The sequence below is a fragment of the Perissodus microlepis genome, chromosome 4 (genome assembly GCF_051167445.1).
Source record: "Perissodus microlepis isolate ML-2025 ecotype Zambia chromosome 4, ASM5116744v1, whole genome shotgun sequence".
In the NCBI taxonomy this organism is placed as follows: domain Eukaryota; kingdom Metazoa; phylum Chordata; class Actinopteri; order Cichliformes; family Cichlidae; genus Perissodus; species Perissodus microlepis.
In genome coordinates, this window is record NC_140464.1 from 4096351 (window position 1) to 4115089 (window position 18739).

At 37.8% G+C, this 18739-nt stretch overlaps 1 protein-coding gene across 1 annotated transcript; it reads left to right on the plus strand.

The window, feature by feature from the left end:
* Positions 1-13862: 13862 nt before the first annotated feature.
* Positions 13863-18511, plus strand: LOC146388045 (uncharacterized). Its single transcript, XM_084925136.1, has 3 exons — positions 13863-16842; positions 17094-17376; positions 17612-18511. The coding sequence occupies exons 1-3, from the start codon at positions 16352-16354 to the stop codon at positions 18062-18064; spliced, it is 1227 nt and encodes a 408-aa protein (XP_084781262.1). The 5' UTR covers positions 13863-16351; the 3' UTR covers positions 18065-18511.
* Positions 18512-18739: the final 228 nt, after the last annotated feature.

Sequence of the window (18739 nt, forward strand, 5' to 3'; positions counted from 1 at the left end):
ATGACTGAACATACCAGGTCCAAAAACAAGTAATTCAGTCAACCTTGACCTTTTTATCCTCATTTTGTTTACAAGAAAAATTATTTGTAAAGTCACCATTTAAAAGTATTAGTATTATTTAAACTGGGAAGGCCATAGGAGTACTCTCTTGAGTGCCCTAATTACAATACAGTAAAACCATAAAATGAAAAAAGCATACATAAAACCAGTACAAAGGTATTCAATGAACTTGTAAACACTGAGAAAAGACCCTTGATTTTAGATAAAATCTGACAGAAAAGCCATTTGAAGTCATGTCATCATTGGCCAGTATTTATGCCATGTTGTAATCGTTGTTTTGGGACACTGTAACGGTTATATACTTACTCGTGTTCTCAGACATTTACTGCACTGCAATCCAAAGTAAACTGTGGTTCTTTTGGTCAAGCCTTCTTCTGTTTAATGCTTCCAAATAAACAATCATAAACACAAATTTTCATCCAAATCCTGCATAATAAAAAAAGCTCAACCCCTACATTACAGAGGTGACATGCTGCAGGTTATTTATACTATCTCCATGGGAAATAAGCTCAATGTGTCCCCTGATTAGCCAGCATGTTTTAGGGGTTTTAAACTTCTATTTTGGTGGATAAAGCAGAAAGCGATGATTAATATCTGGACACGAGCAGGCAGACAACCTTAAAAGTGGATTTGAAGAGGATTGATTATATTCCTTTTAGAGGATTATTGCAGGCAGCTGGTGAGGAAATAAAGGCCATCAAAGCCTGAGTAGGATACTGTTGTTTTAACAATGAGCCGTGGCAGCGCTCCAAAATAAACAGTCCGGTGCGAGAAGTGCATTGTTGCTCATGTGAGAGGACGCTCGGTGATCTTCAGTGTGGACGAGAGCTGCTGCCAGTTGTTTGTGGCTAAAGTTTCAGGAGAAGCTTTTGCTAAAGGTTATAAAATCAAAAGCAAGGTGAAGTAAGGGACGGGATTTTAACCTCGCGTCTGGTTTCACTTTGATTGCAGTTCTCTTTGAACTGTCTCTCTGTGACGTTCCAAAATGGTTACAAAATCACACAACACCAGCAGATAAATAGACCTTTTAAAGCATTAGAGGTTTTGTTGAGCACATAAAAAATCCATTAAATCTGAAGGATGTTTTTTTTATTCAGCAACAGCTTGAAAGGTACCGAGAAGGAGACGAATCGCTTGTCCATGATTGTGAAACCTTCAGATGTGGTGGACATTTTGACATTTGAGTCTCCACTCTGTTAAAGAAACTTCAGCTCCTTTATAAAGATTCCTGCTGGGAACCCCAGATCCTGGACCAAAGATGGTGGAAAGCAGTAACCATTACCAGCCAATAACCATGATTCTGGAATATTAACCTCCTAGGACCTGGCGTCCACATATGTGGACATCACATTTTGGGTTATTTAGACCAAAATACTCAATTATGCTCTACAAGGGCCTGATATCCACTTACAAGGACATTATACTGCTACTGTTCTATCGAAATTTAAAACGAAAATCCTCATATGCGGCTCTCATTTTTGTTAGAAACAAAAATTAGGTAAAAAAAAATCTGCTAATTCTTTGTTTTTACATTCATCAGGTCCCAATCAGCCCAAATATCAAAGAGAAATTAAAAATGCATGCCGTGGAAGTGTTCGGGTCTTAGGAGGTTAAACCAACATGACACTGATCTTTCCATCGAGTTTAAAGAAGTATGTCACTGTCATGCGTCACATCCACACATTTTAAGGTTCTTGCTTTTGATTTTTCAGACATGATACAACCTTAAACAACCAGCACTAACAAGGAAAATGTGTTTTTACAGTTTATTGTCAGGCGTGTACGAGATTGTTCCCCTCGACTCGTCTCAAAACAGCTCGTTAGTGTCTTGATGATGTAAAAGACATTAATATTAGATCTCTTTGGATCTTTTCCTTTCCAACGAGACAGCCAAGTTCTTTTGATCTACACTAAGAAAAATGACAACCTAACAAAAATGACCTAGTTTTCTGTTTTTTTCTCTTTATTTTGAACTTTTAGACCAAGCAGCTGTGTACTCCAGTGACAGAATGAGGAGAAGACGCAGAACATTAGACAAACATGGAAATTATATTTCGATTAATTTAATAAACTCAGTTTGCCTAGAAACATAAAATAAAAATGTCAGTTTATGGATCAATAAATGCAGTGTTTATATTTATGTCACTTATTCTTTCTGTATCCACACTAAACTCCAAACTTAACACACAGCGAGTTTTTCTTTCTCTTTGAATACTGTGAATTACAAAGCAATGTTTTATTGTTTTGTCACTGATGGATGAAATTCAGAGAAAACATGGAATATGAAAACACATTAACACTGAATTTGACTTCACAGTAATGTGTCAGGGCTGGGTTGGTGGCCCAGTGTTTTGAATTATTTTGTACTGTTGATTTCTTATGTTGATATAATGTTAAATTCATGTGTTATTCTTAAGTTAAGGGGGTAGGTGAGTTGTTTTGTATTTGGGATTACTTATGAGATAATGTTACGTTCTTTTATTATTATTATTATTATTAGTTTGTCTTGGTTGAACCTTTAGTCTGGTTTATGTTTCTTCTATGCCATCTTTCTATGTAGGTTCCCCTTGTGTCTCTCGTCTCTCACTCCCTCTCTGTCTCTCGTGTCAAGCTTGTGTTACCATGGCTATGTCCTGTTTTATTTTGAAAGTCTTGTGTGCCCATGTTCAGTGTTTTTAGTTTTTCCTCCCCTGTGGTGTTCAGGTTCTTTTGTGTCAGCTGTGTTTCCCAGGTGTTTCCTCTTCCCTCGTTACCCTTCTGTGTATTTAAGCCACTGTCTCCTTCAGTTCGTTGTCAGTAGTACCGGAAAATGTGATTACTGTGGGGTAGAGGAAACTATAGAACATGTCATGTTGCAGTGTCAGAGGTATCAGGTTGAGAGGAGACAATTGATTCAAAATCTCAGTAACCTAAAAATCGAACTGGATCTTGTTGATTTGTTGCGAAAGGAATCGGGAAGTAAATGTTATCAGGCCTTATTTCAGTTTTTAAAAGAGGGGAACCTGTTTGGAAGGATTTGAGGAAATTTTTTTATTTATTTATTTATTTATTTATTTATTTTTTGAGCGTCGTTCCAGACCATACTCCATACCAGTTGGTGGTGGTAATGCACCTTTCAATTGTTTGCCAACCGCCAATACAAATGTAAGAAAGAAGAAGAAGAAGAAAGTTCGTTGTCAGTGCGTCTGTTTTCCTCTCCCCAAGTCACGTCAAGCTTTCAGGTCCTTCATGATTCTGTTCAGGTCACGTTTCATGTTTTTTCTCATAGCTTCTCGCGTGCTCCTGCCCAGACTCATCTTCATGTCCTTCTGTCATAGTTATCACAGTCTAGTTTTCTGAGTTTAGGTTTTAGTTTAGTTTTCGACCCTTTTCACTTTTGCTTTATTTTGTATTTGTTGGGTTTTTTTGGCCAAGTAAACGACTCGCCTCTTGTTAAAGTTCAGCTCTGTCTATTCCGTGTCCGCATCATAAACAGACCGGCTTCGCAGCCATGACATTAATGTGTCGTTATTGTGTTTTCAAGTTGCGAACACTGAGTTTAAATGTAAAAAAAAAATTCAGCTGTTGTTTGTTTTGATAGTCAGTATGTCAGCAAGGCTTTTATAGTGAACTAACTGTAGATGTAAAAAATATTTTAGTTGACTCAAATAAGAAAAAACTCACCTTTGGGGGGTAAAAATGAAGAAATAACTGAAGCAATATTTCATGACTATGTCTAACTGGTCAAATTTGCAAACGCAGAGCTTTAAAGGAGGCACTGGGATGTCTACATGACTGTTTTAAACTTAATAAAATAAATTAAAATGAAAGAAAACAAAGCATTTTTAAACCTAAACTAAAAAAAAAATTGTATCATTCTGTATGTCATATTTGTTCATAACTACTTTTTCTTTTTGATACAGTATACATATACATACATATATTAATACAGCTTACTGTATTTAAATTCTTCACCGGCTTTAATTTTTGCCCTAAAATCTGCTCTCGTGCATGTTCATGCACATCTGCACAGTGTAAATTCATATCTGTGAAATCCTGCAGGGCCGGAGGTGCCGCAGCCACAAGCATCTTTATTCTCTGAGAGAGAGAGACAGACCTCGTCTGTCTGAGCATGAGCAGTCTGACACTCAATACATGCAGAGCTAATTCAGTTTAACAGAAGAGAACAACCGGCGAGACAGAAAAGTTCTTGTTGTCCCCCTCCCGCACATCACAGCTCCGTCTGACAGTGTCCGCTTTTGTGTTTCCCAAAAACAGACTGAAAACCACTGGCCTTCTGTGCTCGACAAAGCTTCATAGAAAATGCCCCACATTGATCACAACCAAAGCATGCCTCTCTGCCAGGGCTTTCATTTGGTACAAGCAGGGAAAAAAGCCTCTTAATGAAAAAGATATTCAGTGTCTCTGCTCCCTCTGTGTCTTGAGCTGTGACCCTGGAGAGACGTTGGATCATTTTGGACAGTAATGAGCTCTAATAATCCTTTCAGTCTCTTCATTCGTTTCCACTGGCTGGATGACTGACTGCTCCTCAGCTTAACAGCATGGTAGGAACTTTATTTTAATTGCCTTATGTGATTTAAAAAAAGGAGTAGCATCAAATGGACTCTAATTATTAAAAGGAGATACTGCAACTGTGTGAAACCTTGTATTTAGTTTAGCTTTTTTACATCTAAATGAAGCAGAAATGGACACATGTAGCAAATTTTTATGATTATAAGAAAATTGATTTAAGTTGGGGTTAATATTCAAAGTTCCTGTAAAAAAGTACAAACAAAGGGTGTAAAAGCTTAATTTTCTAAGGAAACACATTTTGTTGCTATGGATACTTTGGTTTTAGAGCATATTAAGGAGGTCAACACAGTCTCTTGACAGTTTATAAAATATACATAGCTTTTAATCTTTTTCTATTTTTCTGAACATGAATCTTCAAATTTTTCATGTTCTTGGAAACATTTTTATACTAAGAGGTCTCGTATGTGGGATACTGACCAACATCCATGTACACAAAATTAATATTTTCCACTTTTAGAGGAAATAAACCTCAAAAATTTGGACTGGAGGCCTGTGGAGTCAATTATTTCGTCACTCATTTTTTAACCCTTTAGTGGTCACTACAGTGGACAGCTATTCAAAGGCTGTTTTCTTGTATTTGTGTCGCTGTTGATGGTATACTTGCACATAACCCAGTACATTGGACACTGACGTGTCACTCCATACCCTGCCACCCACTTCAGAGGTGATGTTGTCCACCTAAGTGCACATGTAAAAACTCTTTGAAAAGTACATGTTTAAAAAAATGAAGTTCAAAAATCTTTTTTCATGCCTAAAGATGAATAAAAATACTTAAGAAAAAAATCCTGATTGAAGTTGTCATAATTCATGCATGAAAGGGTTAAAAAATACTTCATGTTATTAGCATGTAAAGCTGCTGTTAGGTTTAGGCATGAAAAGTTCTTTGTGTGAGCTCGGCTGCAGTCACACAGGTCGGTTAGGGTGGGTGAGCGGTTGTTGGAGGTTGCTGCATTCGTCCTCATGCCCACTTTAAGCTTCGCCAGGAAATCTACGTCCTAATGTGACACATAACCTGATGTACACCTCCTGAGAAGTCTGCAATTATTGTGACTGGCCTGTTCTGCACCGTCGATTCCTCCTGTGCATTCCCGGCTACTTCTGCTTCACAGTTTTGGATTTATCAGTGAGAGAATAACAATTATCGCCACAGTTGAAGGAATAATAATCGCTGCATCAATATAAAGATTCGCAAATGTCGGCAAATTACCGGAGGGAGATCGCTGAAATTATCAGAACAGGTGTGAGGGAAAGAAATGGAAAAACTTGAGGGACAAATATCTTTGCATTTTATATTTTTATGTCGCCTGGCAACACATGTACAGCATCCAGTCCTTTCTTGTTATTGTGTGAGTCCGCTGATTTTTAGGGTTAAAAAATATCAGCCACAAAGATTGGTTATCTTACCTGTAGGAACACCAACTGCAGGTTTGGGACCTTTCATGGTAGGACTGTGGCTCAAAACATTAGAAATCTCTAAATTTTTTAATCATACAGGTAACCAGAACTGAAGGATGCCTAACTTGTTTTGGCCCTGAGGTGTGAAGATAAACCCTTATCATTAGATTCTTATCAGCTGCTGATTTGCTTATTGCATTGATTTCACACGTCCTCTGGCTGGCAGTGAATAGTGCAGCCCAGTGATATCTGAGCTTTAAAAAACCCACACAGATCTGTAAGATATCTCAGCCCAATCCCACAATCCTCTGGGGTTCTGCTCTTAATGTTACCCTCCACTTGCATTAGGGCGGTTTTCTCTGAAAAGGCAGAAACTAACAAGACAGGCTGTGTAGACCTCTCGCTGCTTTCCATGAGCTTCTCCTGGTTGATGAGGGCTGACGGGGAGAGAAAGGAAGCATTGAGATCTCCCACTACAAAGGAAACCAGATTAGGGGGCCTTAACTTTATTATACGCTCCATAATAACATTTAAAACACTTAACACCAAACAAAGGGATTCATTTTAGACTGCACGCAGTACAAAAAAAAACAGACTGTGAGCAGCAGTAAATTAAGGACTTCCACAGAAAATATGGGTGGAAAGAACTTCAAATTGGGACATCGCTTCACTGAGAAGTCAAAGTAATCTCAAATCTATTTGAGGCTCTTAATCTGAATGTGGTTTTAAAGCAATCTTAAAATATCAAGAAGAGAAAAGCACCAGTGTATAATTTTAGACCGCTCCGACAACATCTAAAAGTACAATTTCTCACACGGTTTGTTTCTGTGCCCCGGGGCAGCTGCTCAGACTTTCAAACAGAAGCAATTTTAAAAGCAAGAGGAAGCCTCGGGGAGGGTGTGCTACCACTCCACACAGGACACTGGTTTAGAAAACGAAAAGAAGAAAAAAGAGGAGGGCCCGGAAATTATCTCACAGATGCCCTACTCAGTCCGCTGAAAGGCTGATTTGTTCTTTCTTTCTTTAAGCAAAAAGACGTCTTCTTTCCTGTCATTTAACGGGAGGCCACAGCCCTGCCAGCACTTCTGTGATGAACAAGATAAACACTCCAGTTCCCTGGAGCTGTGCTTCAATCAAAAATAGGGAACTTTCCCTCCACTTTGTTTCCACCGCTATCTAAAGACACGTTAAAATTAGGGAGATTAGTCTTGAGAGGGTGACAGTTGTGTTATTACATCGTTTTTTTTACAAAACAGCCACCATCTGAATTGAAGTTGGTATATTATTTGCCGGTGGATGTTTTGCTCTGTATAGATACAAACCACAGTGTGCACTGAGTTACGTTCAAGTATGCCTGGAGACCACAAACATTATTATTATTATTATTATGAGTGCACTTAAATGATGAATGAAATCTAAAAAGACTGTATTAGTGTGGTGTGTGTGTGTCATTTGTTTTTGATGAGGTTTACTAATAACAGCCAGGAAACTAAAGAGCCACGCAGAAACCAAACATCCCTCCTGAGAGAGAGGTTACCTGATGTAAGAGCCCAGGATCTTCACTTCGGACAGTAAGGGCATGCAACTACATGAAAATGTCTGGGATAAGTACAATTTACGTGCAAAACAACTGCAGGTGTCGTGCTCAAAAGTGCCTTCATCTGAGAAAACAATCAAAAGTTAACATTGAAATCCCTCCAGTTGCCATGAAGGGTTCTGTAAAATAATAATACAGGTGTGCTTTGAAGGCTTGACCTGCTTTTTGGCCTGCCTTGGGCACAGAAATTTGGAAAACAGTGGTCGATCAGGTCCAGTTGCTTCACAGCAAGAAAGTTCTGGGCCCAATTCCACCAGCCCTCCAGGATCGTTCTATACAGCGTTCTCCGGCTTCCTCCCACAGTCCAAAGAGTTGAATGTTAGGTTAGTTAGATTTTTTAATACTGCGGCCCTTTCTCACTGTAATTAAACTAATAATCAAATCAAAGACAATATCAAAAGTTTCCCATGTAGAAGTCTTTTTCCTTTTCGTATCTTTTCTTTTTTGACCCGCCCATCAACCCTGAGCTCCTCACAACTCCAGTTTTTGGGCAGTGCAGCAATTATGGCACGCTGATTTGTACAGAAATATTTAATAACGAATAAATTACAAGTTCCATGTAACCCTCCATTCAAGCAAATGGAGGGTTACATGTGCTAACAGAGTTGAATCTGTACTGATGGGGACCGGGTCTGACTCAGGAACTCTGGACACTGAGCACGGTATCGTTTTCTTTTAAATAATGAACTGATTTTGCATTTTTCGTGACCTTTATGTTTCTTCCTGTGGTGGCAACTTAAAACTTGTTGTAGGAACCAAAGTGATGTGCACTGTCTTCTTGTGGCAAACGCTTGATAAACTCAGTGTTGTTCTTTGTTTGCATTGGTAGACGCTTCGATTGCTTCACCTTAAAGCTGGTAAAAGTGTAACTCAGTACCAGCCAGTGTTTACTTCTACAGCTTTCCATCATCACTCTTTGTGTTGACTCCCCTTCAATAGGAAAACAATCCACATTAAAACATGCCACTGCTGCTTTTTTAAAATATTATTTATTCTCTTAGTTTTGTACTTTTTTAATGAGAGACAACACACAAAGCTTTGCTTATAGCAGCAGCAGGAAGGCAGCTGGCTCAGTCAGTCTCAAATAGGACACTAATGAACATGCTCTATATGCTACAGCACTGCAGATGTGCACAGAACATCTGGGTTCCTCATAAAGGAAGGTGAAACCATATGCACGCTCTATAATGACACCATCTGACATTCTCTCTCATAATTAATGCCCCAGTAATTGTTGCATTTTAACAGGTATAATTTAATGCTTGGTGCAAAAAGGACTTGCTGCCTCCACATGGCATAGGTGATGGTTCACTGTCAGGAGAGGATGTCACTTATCTTGTCCGTGCAGTAAACATCCCCTAGCTGTGAGTTCAGCATTTAACACACTGCAGAGATCCACAGCTGAAGTTATCTGCTGCTCTCACAGCACACCGACATCAGAAGCGAGGATAGAAAAGAGCCAATGAGAGCCATTTAATGTTGCACATCAATCGACTTTATCCACCCACTCTGCCCTGTTACCCATCCGAGCAAAGAAACACGATATAGCTCCTTTATCACTCCGCTTGTAATCTTCCCATTTATATATCTGTCCCGTCGCATCCGCCCACCTCCCCTCAGATGTCTGATTGGAGTGCACCGTCCTGGAGTTCAGCAGAGCTTCTGTCAGACTCAGCGGACAGATCTGTACGGGCCACGCTAGCCTGCGTTTGAAAATGAACAGCCGGGCGGCGGCGATCCCTGCAGATTAAAAACGACTTTTCCCTTGTAAAGCACGCCGCAGTAATTTCTGGCCCTGCGCGCTCCGAGTGCAGCCCAAATAAAATGGCTTCAGCATGACGGAGGCTCCTGAGGATTGCTGATAAGGTGGAGCGAGCATTTATCATTATTTATCCATTCAGTGGATCATATTTCACCACATGAATAACACCATTATTTAGCAAGTGCGAAGCGCTGAAAAGCCGAATGGGAATACGATGATAATAACATTACTTATCCCAGAGGTTGTCATGACTCCTTACAGTTACTGTGTATGCAAGCTCGTGTAGAGGCGGTAACGTGATATAAACTTTAATGACGCAGCAGCATCACATTACAAACGCGTTTACTCAATCTTCCCTCACTCTGGGAAAACTCAGCTATCTATTTGCACAGCCTTCAGGATCCCCAGCAGTTAATGGCCACGTTATTAAACCAAACTAGCTTTCAGCTCCGTGTGTCTGGGATTAATCAACCAAATGTGCACTGTGCAACTTGATAGGAAATTAGGAGACAAACTGCCTAATTAAAAATATTGTGGAGCTAACCAACTGGAGTTAAGGTCAAACATAGCAGTATGTTGTCTCCTGCAGGCTGTACATCCATATTAAAATAAAGTATTGCAATATTTTCAGGCAGAAACACCTGGACACATGCTGGGTTTATGTGGTAATAAACTGGGAATTTGTTCTGTGACAGAAGCCAGCCCCCGAGAGCTCTGCCGCACCCACTGAGGAGACTGACAGCCGGCCTCTTCCCCCGGGATGGAGCAGCTACATTACACCTGAGGGACTGCGGTATTATGTCAACAGCTCCAGTAAAGGTACAGATAGAGCACTGAATAAAACACCAGCTTGAGATTAGATACAACAGTTAATTGATGGTTCCTCTGTCTCTCTAACATGTGGAAAACGGTTGTAATCACACACTAAATATGTTGGATGTAACCATAATTGCATCAACCCATTTGCTTCTTATTTTTCAGATAATTCCATAAAAAATGCTTCATAAGAAACCAACAACGTAAACATGACAGATGTCCAATTCAGTCACACTAGCTTGTCGAGGTAGAGCATCGGGCTTCAGTCACAGGTTTAGAAACCAGTCCATGACCTATCAAACAGAGGTTGAGAAAAATGTGTTTTCCCAACCAGTTGACAAGTGATTTCTGGAAGTTGCGGCTGAAATCAATTATAAAAAGTCAAAAACCTCCTTGCAATTGCTTTAGTTGCTAGTAGGTAACTAAATGCTTTTGTGCTGCACAGCCAACCAGTCACAGAAAACATATTTTTCTCTTGTGACCAGTTGTTGTAAGATGGTTGCCAACTGGTCTCCAGTTAACTGAAGCCTAATTGATAATCTACAGCTTCCTGTGTTGGAGCACATGTAGGTCAAAGCTGCCACACCCCTACCTTTAAGCCTTAACAAAACCAGCTTGGTAATCAATATAAAGAATTGACCCTCTGTAGAGTCATTATGACAGTCTGTGGGGACTGACTGACTTGTGTATCCAGACTAAACTGACCATTAGGAACTCCAGTTTTTGGAATCCAAACATTAGCTTGGTTTTTATTGCAAAGCTTTTTATGGTTAAAGAAGGAATGAGGACACCAAAGCAGGTTTGTGAGCAGGCAAAGAGCAAAATAAAGATGACTCGTTATTGTAGGTGTAACAGGAGTGCAAAAGGTAACTTCTGGTTAAGCAGAAGAAACACTGGGGAAAATAACAGGAATTCAGGAACCACAGGAGATAACAGAAACCACAGCAAACAGTGTGTCGAGCAGAAACAAGCCGAGAGCACAAACACACACAGACACACTGAGGGAAGGTGAACACAGCTGTAGAGAAAACACAGGTGCAAACAATCAGGGAAACGAGACCGTGGACAAAGGCTACCAAAATAAAACAACATAAAGCAACATACAGGAAGACCTGCAGAAAGGGGGACCTGAGGGAAACTAACTAGAAAACACAAAGACTAAACCGAGAGGTCAAAACAAACAGCACCTGTAACTGAGGATAAACTGACAGGAAACACACGAGGGTGAAAAACTAAAGATTAAGCAAACTGAACATAATTAATGATAAACACAACATCAGGTCCATTATTATTATTATTATTATATTTAACAACTGCAAATTAAAACCATATGAGAAACATTTACTTGCATTTCATGATGTTTTTTGGTTTTTATTATGACATTTATTTCCTTTTGTTTTTGCATTTTTGGCCCCTCATCGTCACAGAGACGTCTACACAAAAGTGTTTTCTGACTGAATTAATTGTCCTGCATATCCATGATGATTTTTCCTTTTTTTTGTCAAACACCGTCATATATTTGTGCAAAGGAATTGATACCCAGGAACAAAACGTTCCATCTGAATCTGCTGAAAATCAGCTTAAACAATCAAACTGTACTGTTTGTTGCCTTTGGGCATTACAGTAAATCTACACCTCCAATGTGCTAATTCCAGCAGATCTGGTTTAATTTATATATCTCAGCATTCAGCTCTCAGTTCTTTAACACTGTGAACGGTGAGAGGCCTCATTATCATTCCTCCCCATCATTGTATCTCAGCAGCCTGTTCATGTGGAGAAAGGCCTGCCGATTCGATCCACTTTAATCTGATTATCTTAAACGTGTGGCACTCGATACCGAGCAGTGAGACTGTGGATTCAGAAGTGTCTTTTCTCTGCTGTTTGTCTTCTGCTCCCACCGCTGAGGAGTCGTACTAATACAGAAGCTCGAAGGCAGGTGACCTTTCACAAACATCTGCTCCGGTGTGTGTGTGTGTTTTACACTTCATTTGGAAAGGAATCCAGGGGGATAGGATGGGCTCCCACGGGACAAACTGAGGCTGCTCCCACAGCAACTCTGGCAACGATTGCTCTTTGGCTCAAGCACAAACACACAAACAGACACACAGAGCAGAAAAAAATAACCCAAAAGCTATTTTTACATTCAGAAGCCATGTGCGGCAGCAGTCTCTTTTCATTTGTTAGTTTGCTGTTGTTTCACGTCTGAATATGAAGCTTCAAAACAGCTGCCACCAGGATGCCAGCGTACATCGTTGTGTTTATTAGGAAGATGCTTGTTGTTTTCAGCCGGTGTCATTTACTGTAATAGAGGAGGTGCACGAAGGAGGATCAGCTGAAATCTTTCCATTTAGAATGAAAACAACAGAATTAAAATGAAAATGACAGAATTTGAATGAAAACAACAGAATTTGAGAACAAACAACAGAATTAGAATGAAAACAACGGAATTAAAATGAAAACAACGGAATTTGAATGAAAACAATGGAAGTTTAAAACAAACAACAGAATTAGAATGAAAACAATGGAATTAAAATGAAAATGATGGAATTTGAATGAAAACAACAGCATTTGAACGAAAACAACGGAATTAGAATGTATAGAACAGAGTTTGAATGAAAGCAACAGAATTCTAAAACAAACAATGGAATTTGAATGAAAACGACGGAATTTGAATGAAAACAACGGAATTAAAATATATAGAATGGAGTTTGAATGAAAGCAACAGAATTCTAAAACAGATAATAGAATATGAATAAAAAGAGTAGAATTAGAATGAAAACAACAGCATTTGAATGAAAACGGAATTTCAATGAAAACAACGGAATTTCAATGAAAACAATGGAAGTTTAAAACAAACAACAGAATTAGAATGAAAAAAACAGAATTTGAATTAAAAGAACAGAATTTGATCAAAACCCAAAGAATTTGCATGAAAACAACAGAATTTGAACAAAAACAACGGAATTAGAATGAAAACAACGGAATTAGAATGAAAACAACGGAATTTGAAAACAAACAACGGAATTTGAGAACAAACAATGGAATTTGAATGAAAACAATGGAATTTGAATGAAAATGACGGAATTTGAATGAAAAGAACAGAATTTGATCAAAAACAAAAGAATTTGCATGAAAACAACAGCATTTGAACGAAAACAACGGAATTAGAATGTATAGAACAGAGTTTGAATGAAAGCAACAGAATTCTAAAACAAACAATGGAATTTGAATGAAAACGACGGAATTTGAATGAAAACAACGGAATTAGAATATATAGAATGGAGTTTGAATGAAAGCAACAGAATTCTAAAACAGATAATAGAATATGAATAAAAAGAGTAGAATTAGAATGAAAACAACAGCATTTGAATGAAAACGGAATTTCAATGAAAACAACGGAAGTTCAATGAAAACAATGGAAGTTTAAAACAAACAACAGAATTAGAATGAAAAAAACAGAATTTGAATTAAAAGAACAGAATTTGATCAAAACCCAAAGAATTTGCATGAAAACAACAGAATTTGAACGAAAACAACGGAATTAGAATGAAAACAACGGAATTTGAAAACAAACAACGGAATTTGAGAACAAACAATGGAATTTGAATGAAAACAATGGAATTTGAATGAAAACGACGGAATTTGAATGAAAACAACGGAATTAAAATATATAGAATGGAGTTTGAATGAAAGCAACAGAATTCTAAAACAGATAATAGAATATGAATAAAAAGAGTAGAATTAGAATGAAAACAACAGCATTTGAATGAAAACGGAATTTCAATGAAAACAACGGAATTTCAATGAAAACAATGGAAGTTTAAAACAAACAACAGAATTAGAATGAAAAAAACAGAATTTGAATTAAAAGAACAGAATTTGATCAAAACCCAAAGAATTTGCATGAAAACAACAGAATTTGAACAAAAACAACGGAATTAGAATGAAAACAACGGAATTTGAAAACAAACAACGGAATTTGAGAACAAACAATGGAATTTGAATGAAAACAATGGAATTTGAATGAAAATGACGGAATTTGAATGAAAAGAACAGAATTTGATCAAAAACAAAAGAATTTGCATGAAAACAACAGCATTTGAACGAAAACAACGGAATTAGAATGTATAGAACAGAGTTTGAATGAAAGCAACAGAATTCTAAAACAAACAATGGAATTTGAATGAAAACGACGGAATTTGAATGAAAACAACGGAATTAGAATATATAGAATGGAGTTTGAATGAAAGCAACAGAATTCTAAAACAGATAATAGAATATGAATAAAAAGAGTAGAATTAGAATGAAAACAACAGCATTTGAATGAAAACGGAATTTCAATGAAAACAACGGAAGTTCAATGAAAACAATGGAAATTTAAAACAAACAACAGAATTAGAATGAAAAAAACAGAATTTGAATTAAAAGAACAGAATTTGATCAAAACCCAAAGAATTTGCATGAAAACAACAGAATTTGAACGAAAACAACGGAATTAGAATGAAAACAACGGAATTTGAAAACAAACAATGGAATTTGAGAACAAACAATGGAATTTGAATGAAAACAATGGAATTTGAATGAAAATGACGGAATTTGAATGAAAAGAACAGAATTTGATCAAAAACAAAAGAATTTGCATGAAAACAACAGCATTTGAACGAAAACAACGGAATTAGAATGTATAGAACAGAGTTTGAATGAAAGCAACAGAATTCTAAAACAAACAATGGAATTTGAATGAAAACGACGGAATTTGAATGAAAACAACGGAATTAGAATATATAGAATGGAGTTTGAATGAAAGCAACAGAATTCTAAAACAGATAATAGAATATGAATAAAAAGAGTAGAATTAGAATGAAAACAACAGCATTTGAATGAAAACGGAATTTCAATGAAAACAACGGAAGTTCAATGAAAACAATGGAAGTTTAAAACAAACAACAGAATTAGAATGAAAAAAACAGAATTTGAATTAAAAGAACAGAATTTGATCAAAACCCAAAGAATTTGCATGAAAACAACAGAATTTGAACAAAAACAACGGAATTAGAATGAAAACAACGGAATTTGAAAACAAACAACGGAATTTGAGAACAAACAATGGAATTTGAATGAAAACAATGGAATTTGAATGAAAATGACGGAATTTGAATGAAAAGAACAGAATTTGATCAAAAACAAAAGAATTTGCATGAAAACAACAGCATTTGAACGAAAACAATGGAATTAGAATGTATAGAACAGAGTTTGAATGAAAGCAACAGAATTCTAAAACAAACAATGGAATTTGAATGAAAACAATGGAATTTGAATGAAAACGACGGAATTAGAATGAAAAGAACAGAATTTGAATGAAAACAACGGAATTTGAATGAAAACAATGGAAGTTTAAAACAAACAACAGAATTAGAATGAAAACAACGGAATTAAAATGAAAACAACGGAATTTGAATGAAAACAACAGAATTTGAATGAAAACAACGGAATTTGAATGAAAGCAACAGAATTCTAAAACAAACAATGGAATTTGAATGAAAACAACGGAATTTGAATGAAAACAACGGAATTTGAATGAAAACAACAGAATTTGAATGAAAACAACGGAATTTGAATGAAAACAACGGAATTTGAATGAAAACAACGGAATTTGAATGAAAACAACGGAATTAGAAAGAAATGAATAGAATTTGATTGAAAACAACGGAATTTGAATGAAAACAACGGAATTTGAATGAAAACAACAGAATTTGAATTACAGTTTTTCTCGATTGGTTTGGCTCATTTCTTGAAACCGAGATGACATTCTCAAAATAACATGGACAAATCTCCAAACCACCTTGCAATTGTTCACAACAGAATGTCATTTTTCATTGGTTTTATCAAATTGCAAATGCTTTAGTACATGTCTCAAGTGACTCTGTGCTTCTTTTCAAATGATTATGTACAAGTAGCTACAGTTAGCACAATGAGCCCACATTTAGCACATTTTCCAAATAAATAGATCTTGGCGATCTAAACTGATTAGTTGATTTTTCAGTGAAATGGTTACTCACTCCAAAACATATCAGCATGGTTTCATTGTGTAAGTCATCATATGCACAATTGTCTGTTCAACTGTCAAAATTAGTCAAAGATATAATACCATGAAAGAATATCTTGGAACATTTGATAAAGTTATGACAGTACTTGACAATCAATCAGGTGAAATTAGAACTAACGAAGGAGCAGTTTCCCACATCTCAGATGACCAATCAAACAGGTTGTTTAGATACCTGACAGGTGTTGTCTATGATTATGACTGCTGCCAAAAGTATATAGACAGAGCTTGGCCCGGGGCCAGTTTCATTTGCAGTGTGAACATGGAAGCACCTCGCCAAGTACAACAGCAACTTCCTGCTCGAGGAAGAGGAGGAAGAAGAAGAGGAAGAGGAGGAGTGAGAATGCGTGGAGGAATAGGGGGAAGAGGCCGAGGAGCACGGAGGCACCATGATGTCCCAGATGAAATCCGGGCCACCCTTATTGACCACGTTATAAACCATCGCCTCACAATGGCAGAGGCAGGTCGCCGAGTGCAGCCTAATGTGCCTCGGTCTACAGTCTCCTCCATCATCCAAACCTTTCGCAGGGAAAACAGGTACAGAACTATGCTATTGAACTATTCAGTGTTGGTGTGTGTGTAGGCCTAGAGTACTGTAATATCTTTATGTGATGTTATATGATACTATAAAAATGACAAAGAAAAAAAAATGGAGAAAATACTGTGAATAGTATTCCAGTCACTGTGCAGTGCATCACACTTTTAGTACCATAAAACAGCAGTACAATTACATTGGTAACTCATTTTGTAACAAATTTACAGTGTTGACCTTTGACTTGTATGTCTAGGATTGGACGACAGCCTCAAGTGGGTGGCAGAAGAAAACTTCTAAATGAACAACAAGAACGAGAAATATGCAACATGGTCATTGCAAATAATGCCATCACACTGAGACAGATTCGTAATGCAATCCTGCTAGACAATGTAATGTTCCAAAATATAAACTCTATCAGCATCTCCACAATAGACCGGGTATTGAAGAAACATCAGATGACCATGAAACAGATTTACAGGGTACCATTTGAGAGAAACTCTGACAGAGTGAAAGGGCTGCGGTACCAGTATGTGCATGTAAGTCAACTACTGGTTGTCTATCATTGTAACACTATTACAGTAAGACATGGTTACCACTGTTTTTTTGTTTTGCGTTATCCTTTTTACCTTCAGAATCCAGCTTTGTGTGACTAGAGCATTTTGCCTAGAAATTGTCTTCAGTTTTCCACTCCCTGTTTTTACAGTACTTTAGATCCTCCCTGCAGTATCTGTCTCTACTTGACTGATTAGATATATTTCTATTCTATTGTAGAGAATAATGGCATTAGAAGGCAACGAAACCCCTCACATCCTAGTGTTCGTTGATGAAGCTGGCTTCAACCTGGCCAAAGGTCGAAGGCGTGGCCGTAACATCATTGGCCACCGAGCCACTGTGGATGTCCCAGGCCAGCGAGGAGCAAATATAACAATGTGTGCCGCTATATCAGAAAGAGGTGTGGCCACACACATTCCCAGTTTAGGGCCCTACAATACACAAAAGCTCCTCAATTTTTTGGACCACCTTTATACTGATCTGATCCCAGAAAATGAGAGAGGTGAAGAAGGACCTCAGCTACCACATTATGTCATTGTGTGGGATAATGTGAACTTCCACCGCGGCCCACGCATCAGAACCTGGTTGACCACCCATCCCCGGATGCTAATGGAGTTTCTTCCACCTTACTCTCCTTTCCTAAATCCAATTGAGGAGTTTTTTTCAGCTTGAAGGTGGAGGGTGTATGAGCATCAGGCTCAAGACCAGAGGGCCCTGCTGCATGCAATGGATGCTGCATGTGAGGACATCACAGGGGATCAATGTAGGAGATGGTTGAGACATTCACGCCGTTTCTTCCCTCGCTGCATCGCAAGAGAAAATATCCGTTGCGATGTGGATGAGAATTTATGGCCCGACAGAGAGCAGCGCGTCGATGGCCAGGGGGATGAGGATGGTGGCCAGGAAAGAGAGGGTGACAATGGCGACCACTGAAAATATTACTGTACTATAGTTCTGAAACTTTATTTACAGTATGGTAGGCTAGAGTTTTTTTTGTTTTTTTTGTTTTTTGTTTGTGTTTATAACTGTTCACATTTACAGAATCCTGTATATGTTTTCTTTTCACAGTATGTTCTCTAATGTTAACATTTCTTTGTACGAATAAAAATGTTTACAGTTTCCTTGAGTATGAGTGGTTTATTGGAGGCTGATTTTACTGTAAAATCTTTTAGTTTTATTCATAGTGGTATTCTGTTGCTAGACCTGTGCCTCAGTGACAAAACGTCTAAGCATTTTGACTTGCAGTGCTTAAACAATGCCGAAGGTATAATGCATTTTGGGGGCATTGACTATTTATATGAGAAGGATATTTAGTTTTGACACATGGATAAACTCTTTTGGGAGAGA

Excerpts from the sequence above, each read along its gene's own strand:
- LOC146388045 (XM_084925136.1), top strand. The coding sequence starts at position 16,352 with ATGAAAGAATATCTTGGAACATTTGATAAAGTTATGACAGTACTTGAC. Across the intron at positions 16,843-17,093 it reads ACCTTTCGCAGGGAAAACAG|GATTGGACGACAGCCTCAAG; the intron begins GTACAGAACTAT and ends TTGTATGTCTAG. Across the intron at positions 17,377-17,611 it reads TGCGGTACCAGTATGTGCAT|AGAATAATGGCATTAGAAGG; the intron begins GTAAGTCAACTA and ends ATTCTATTGTAG.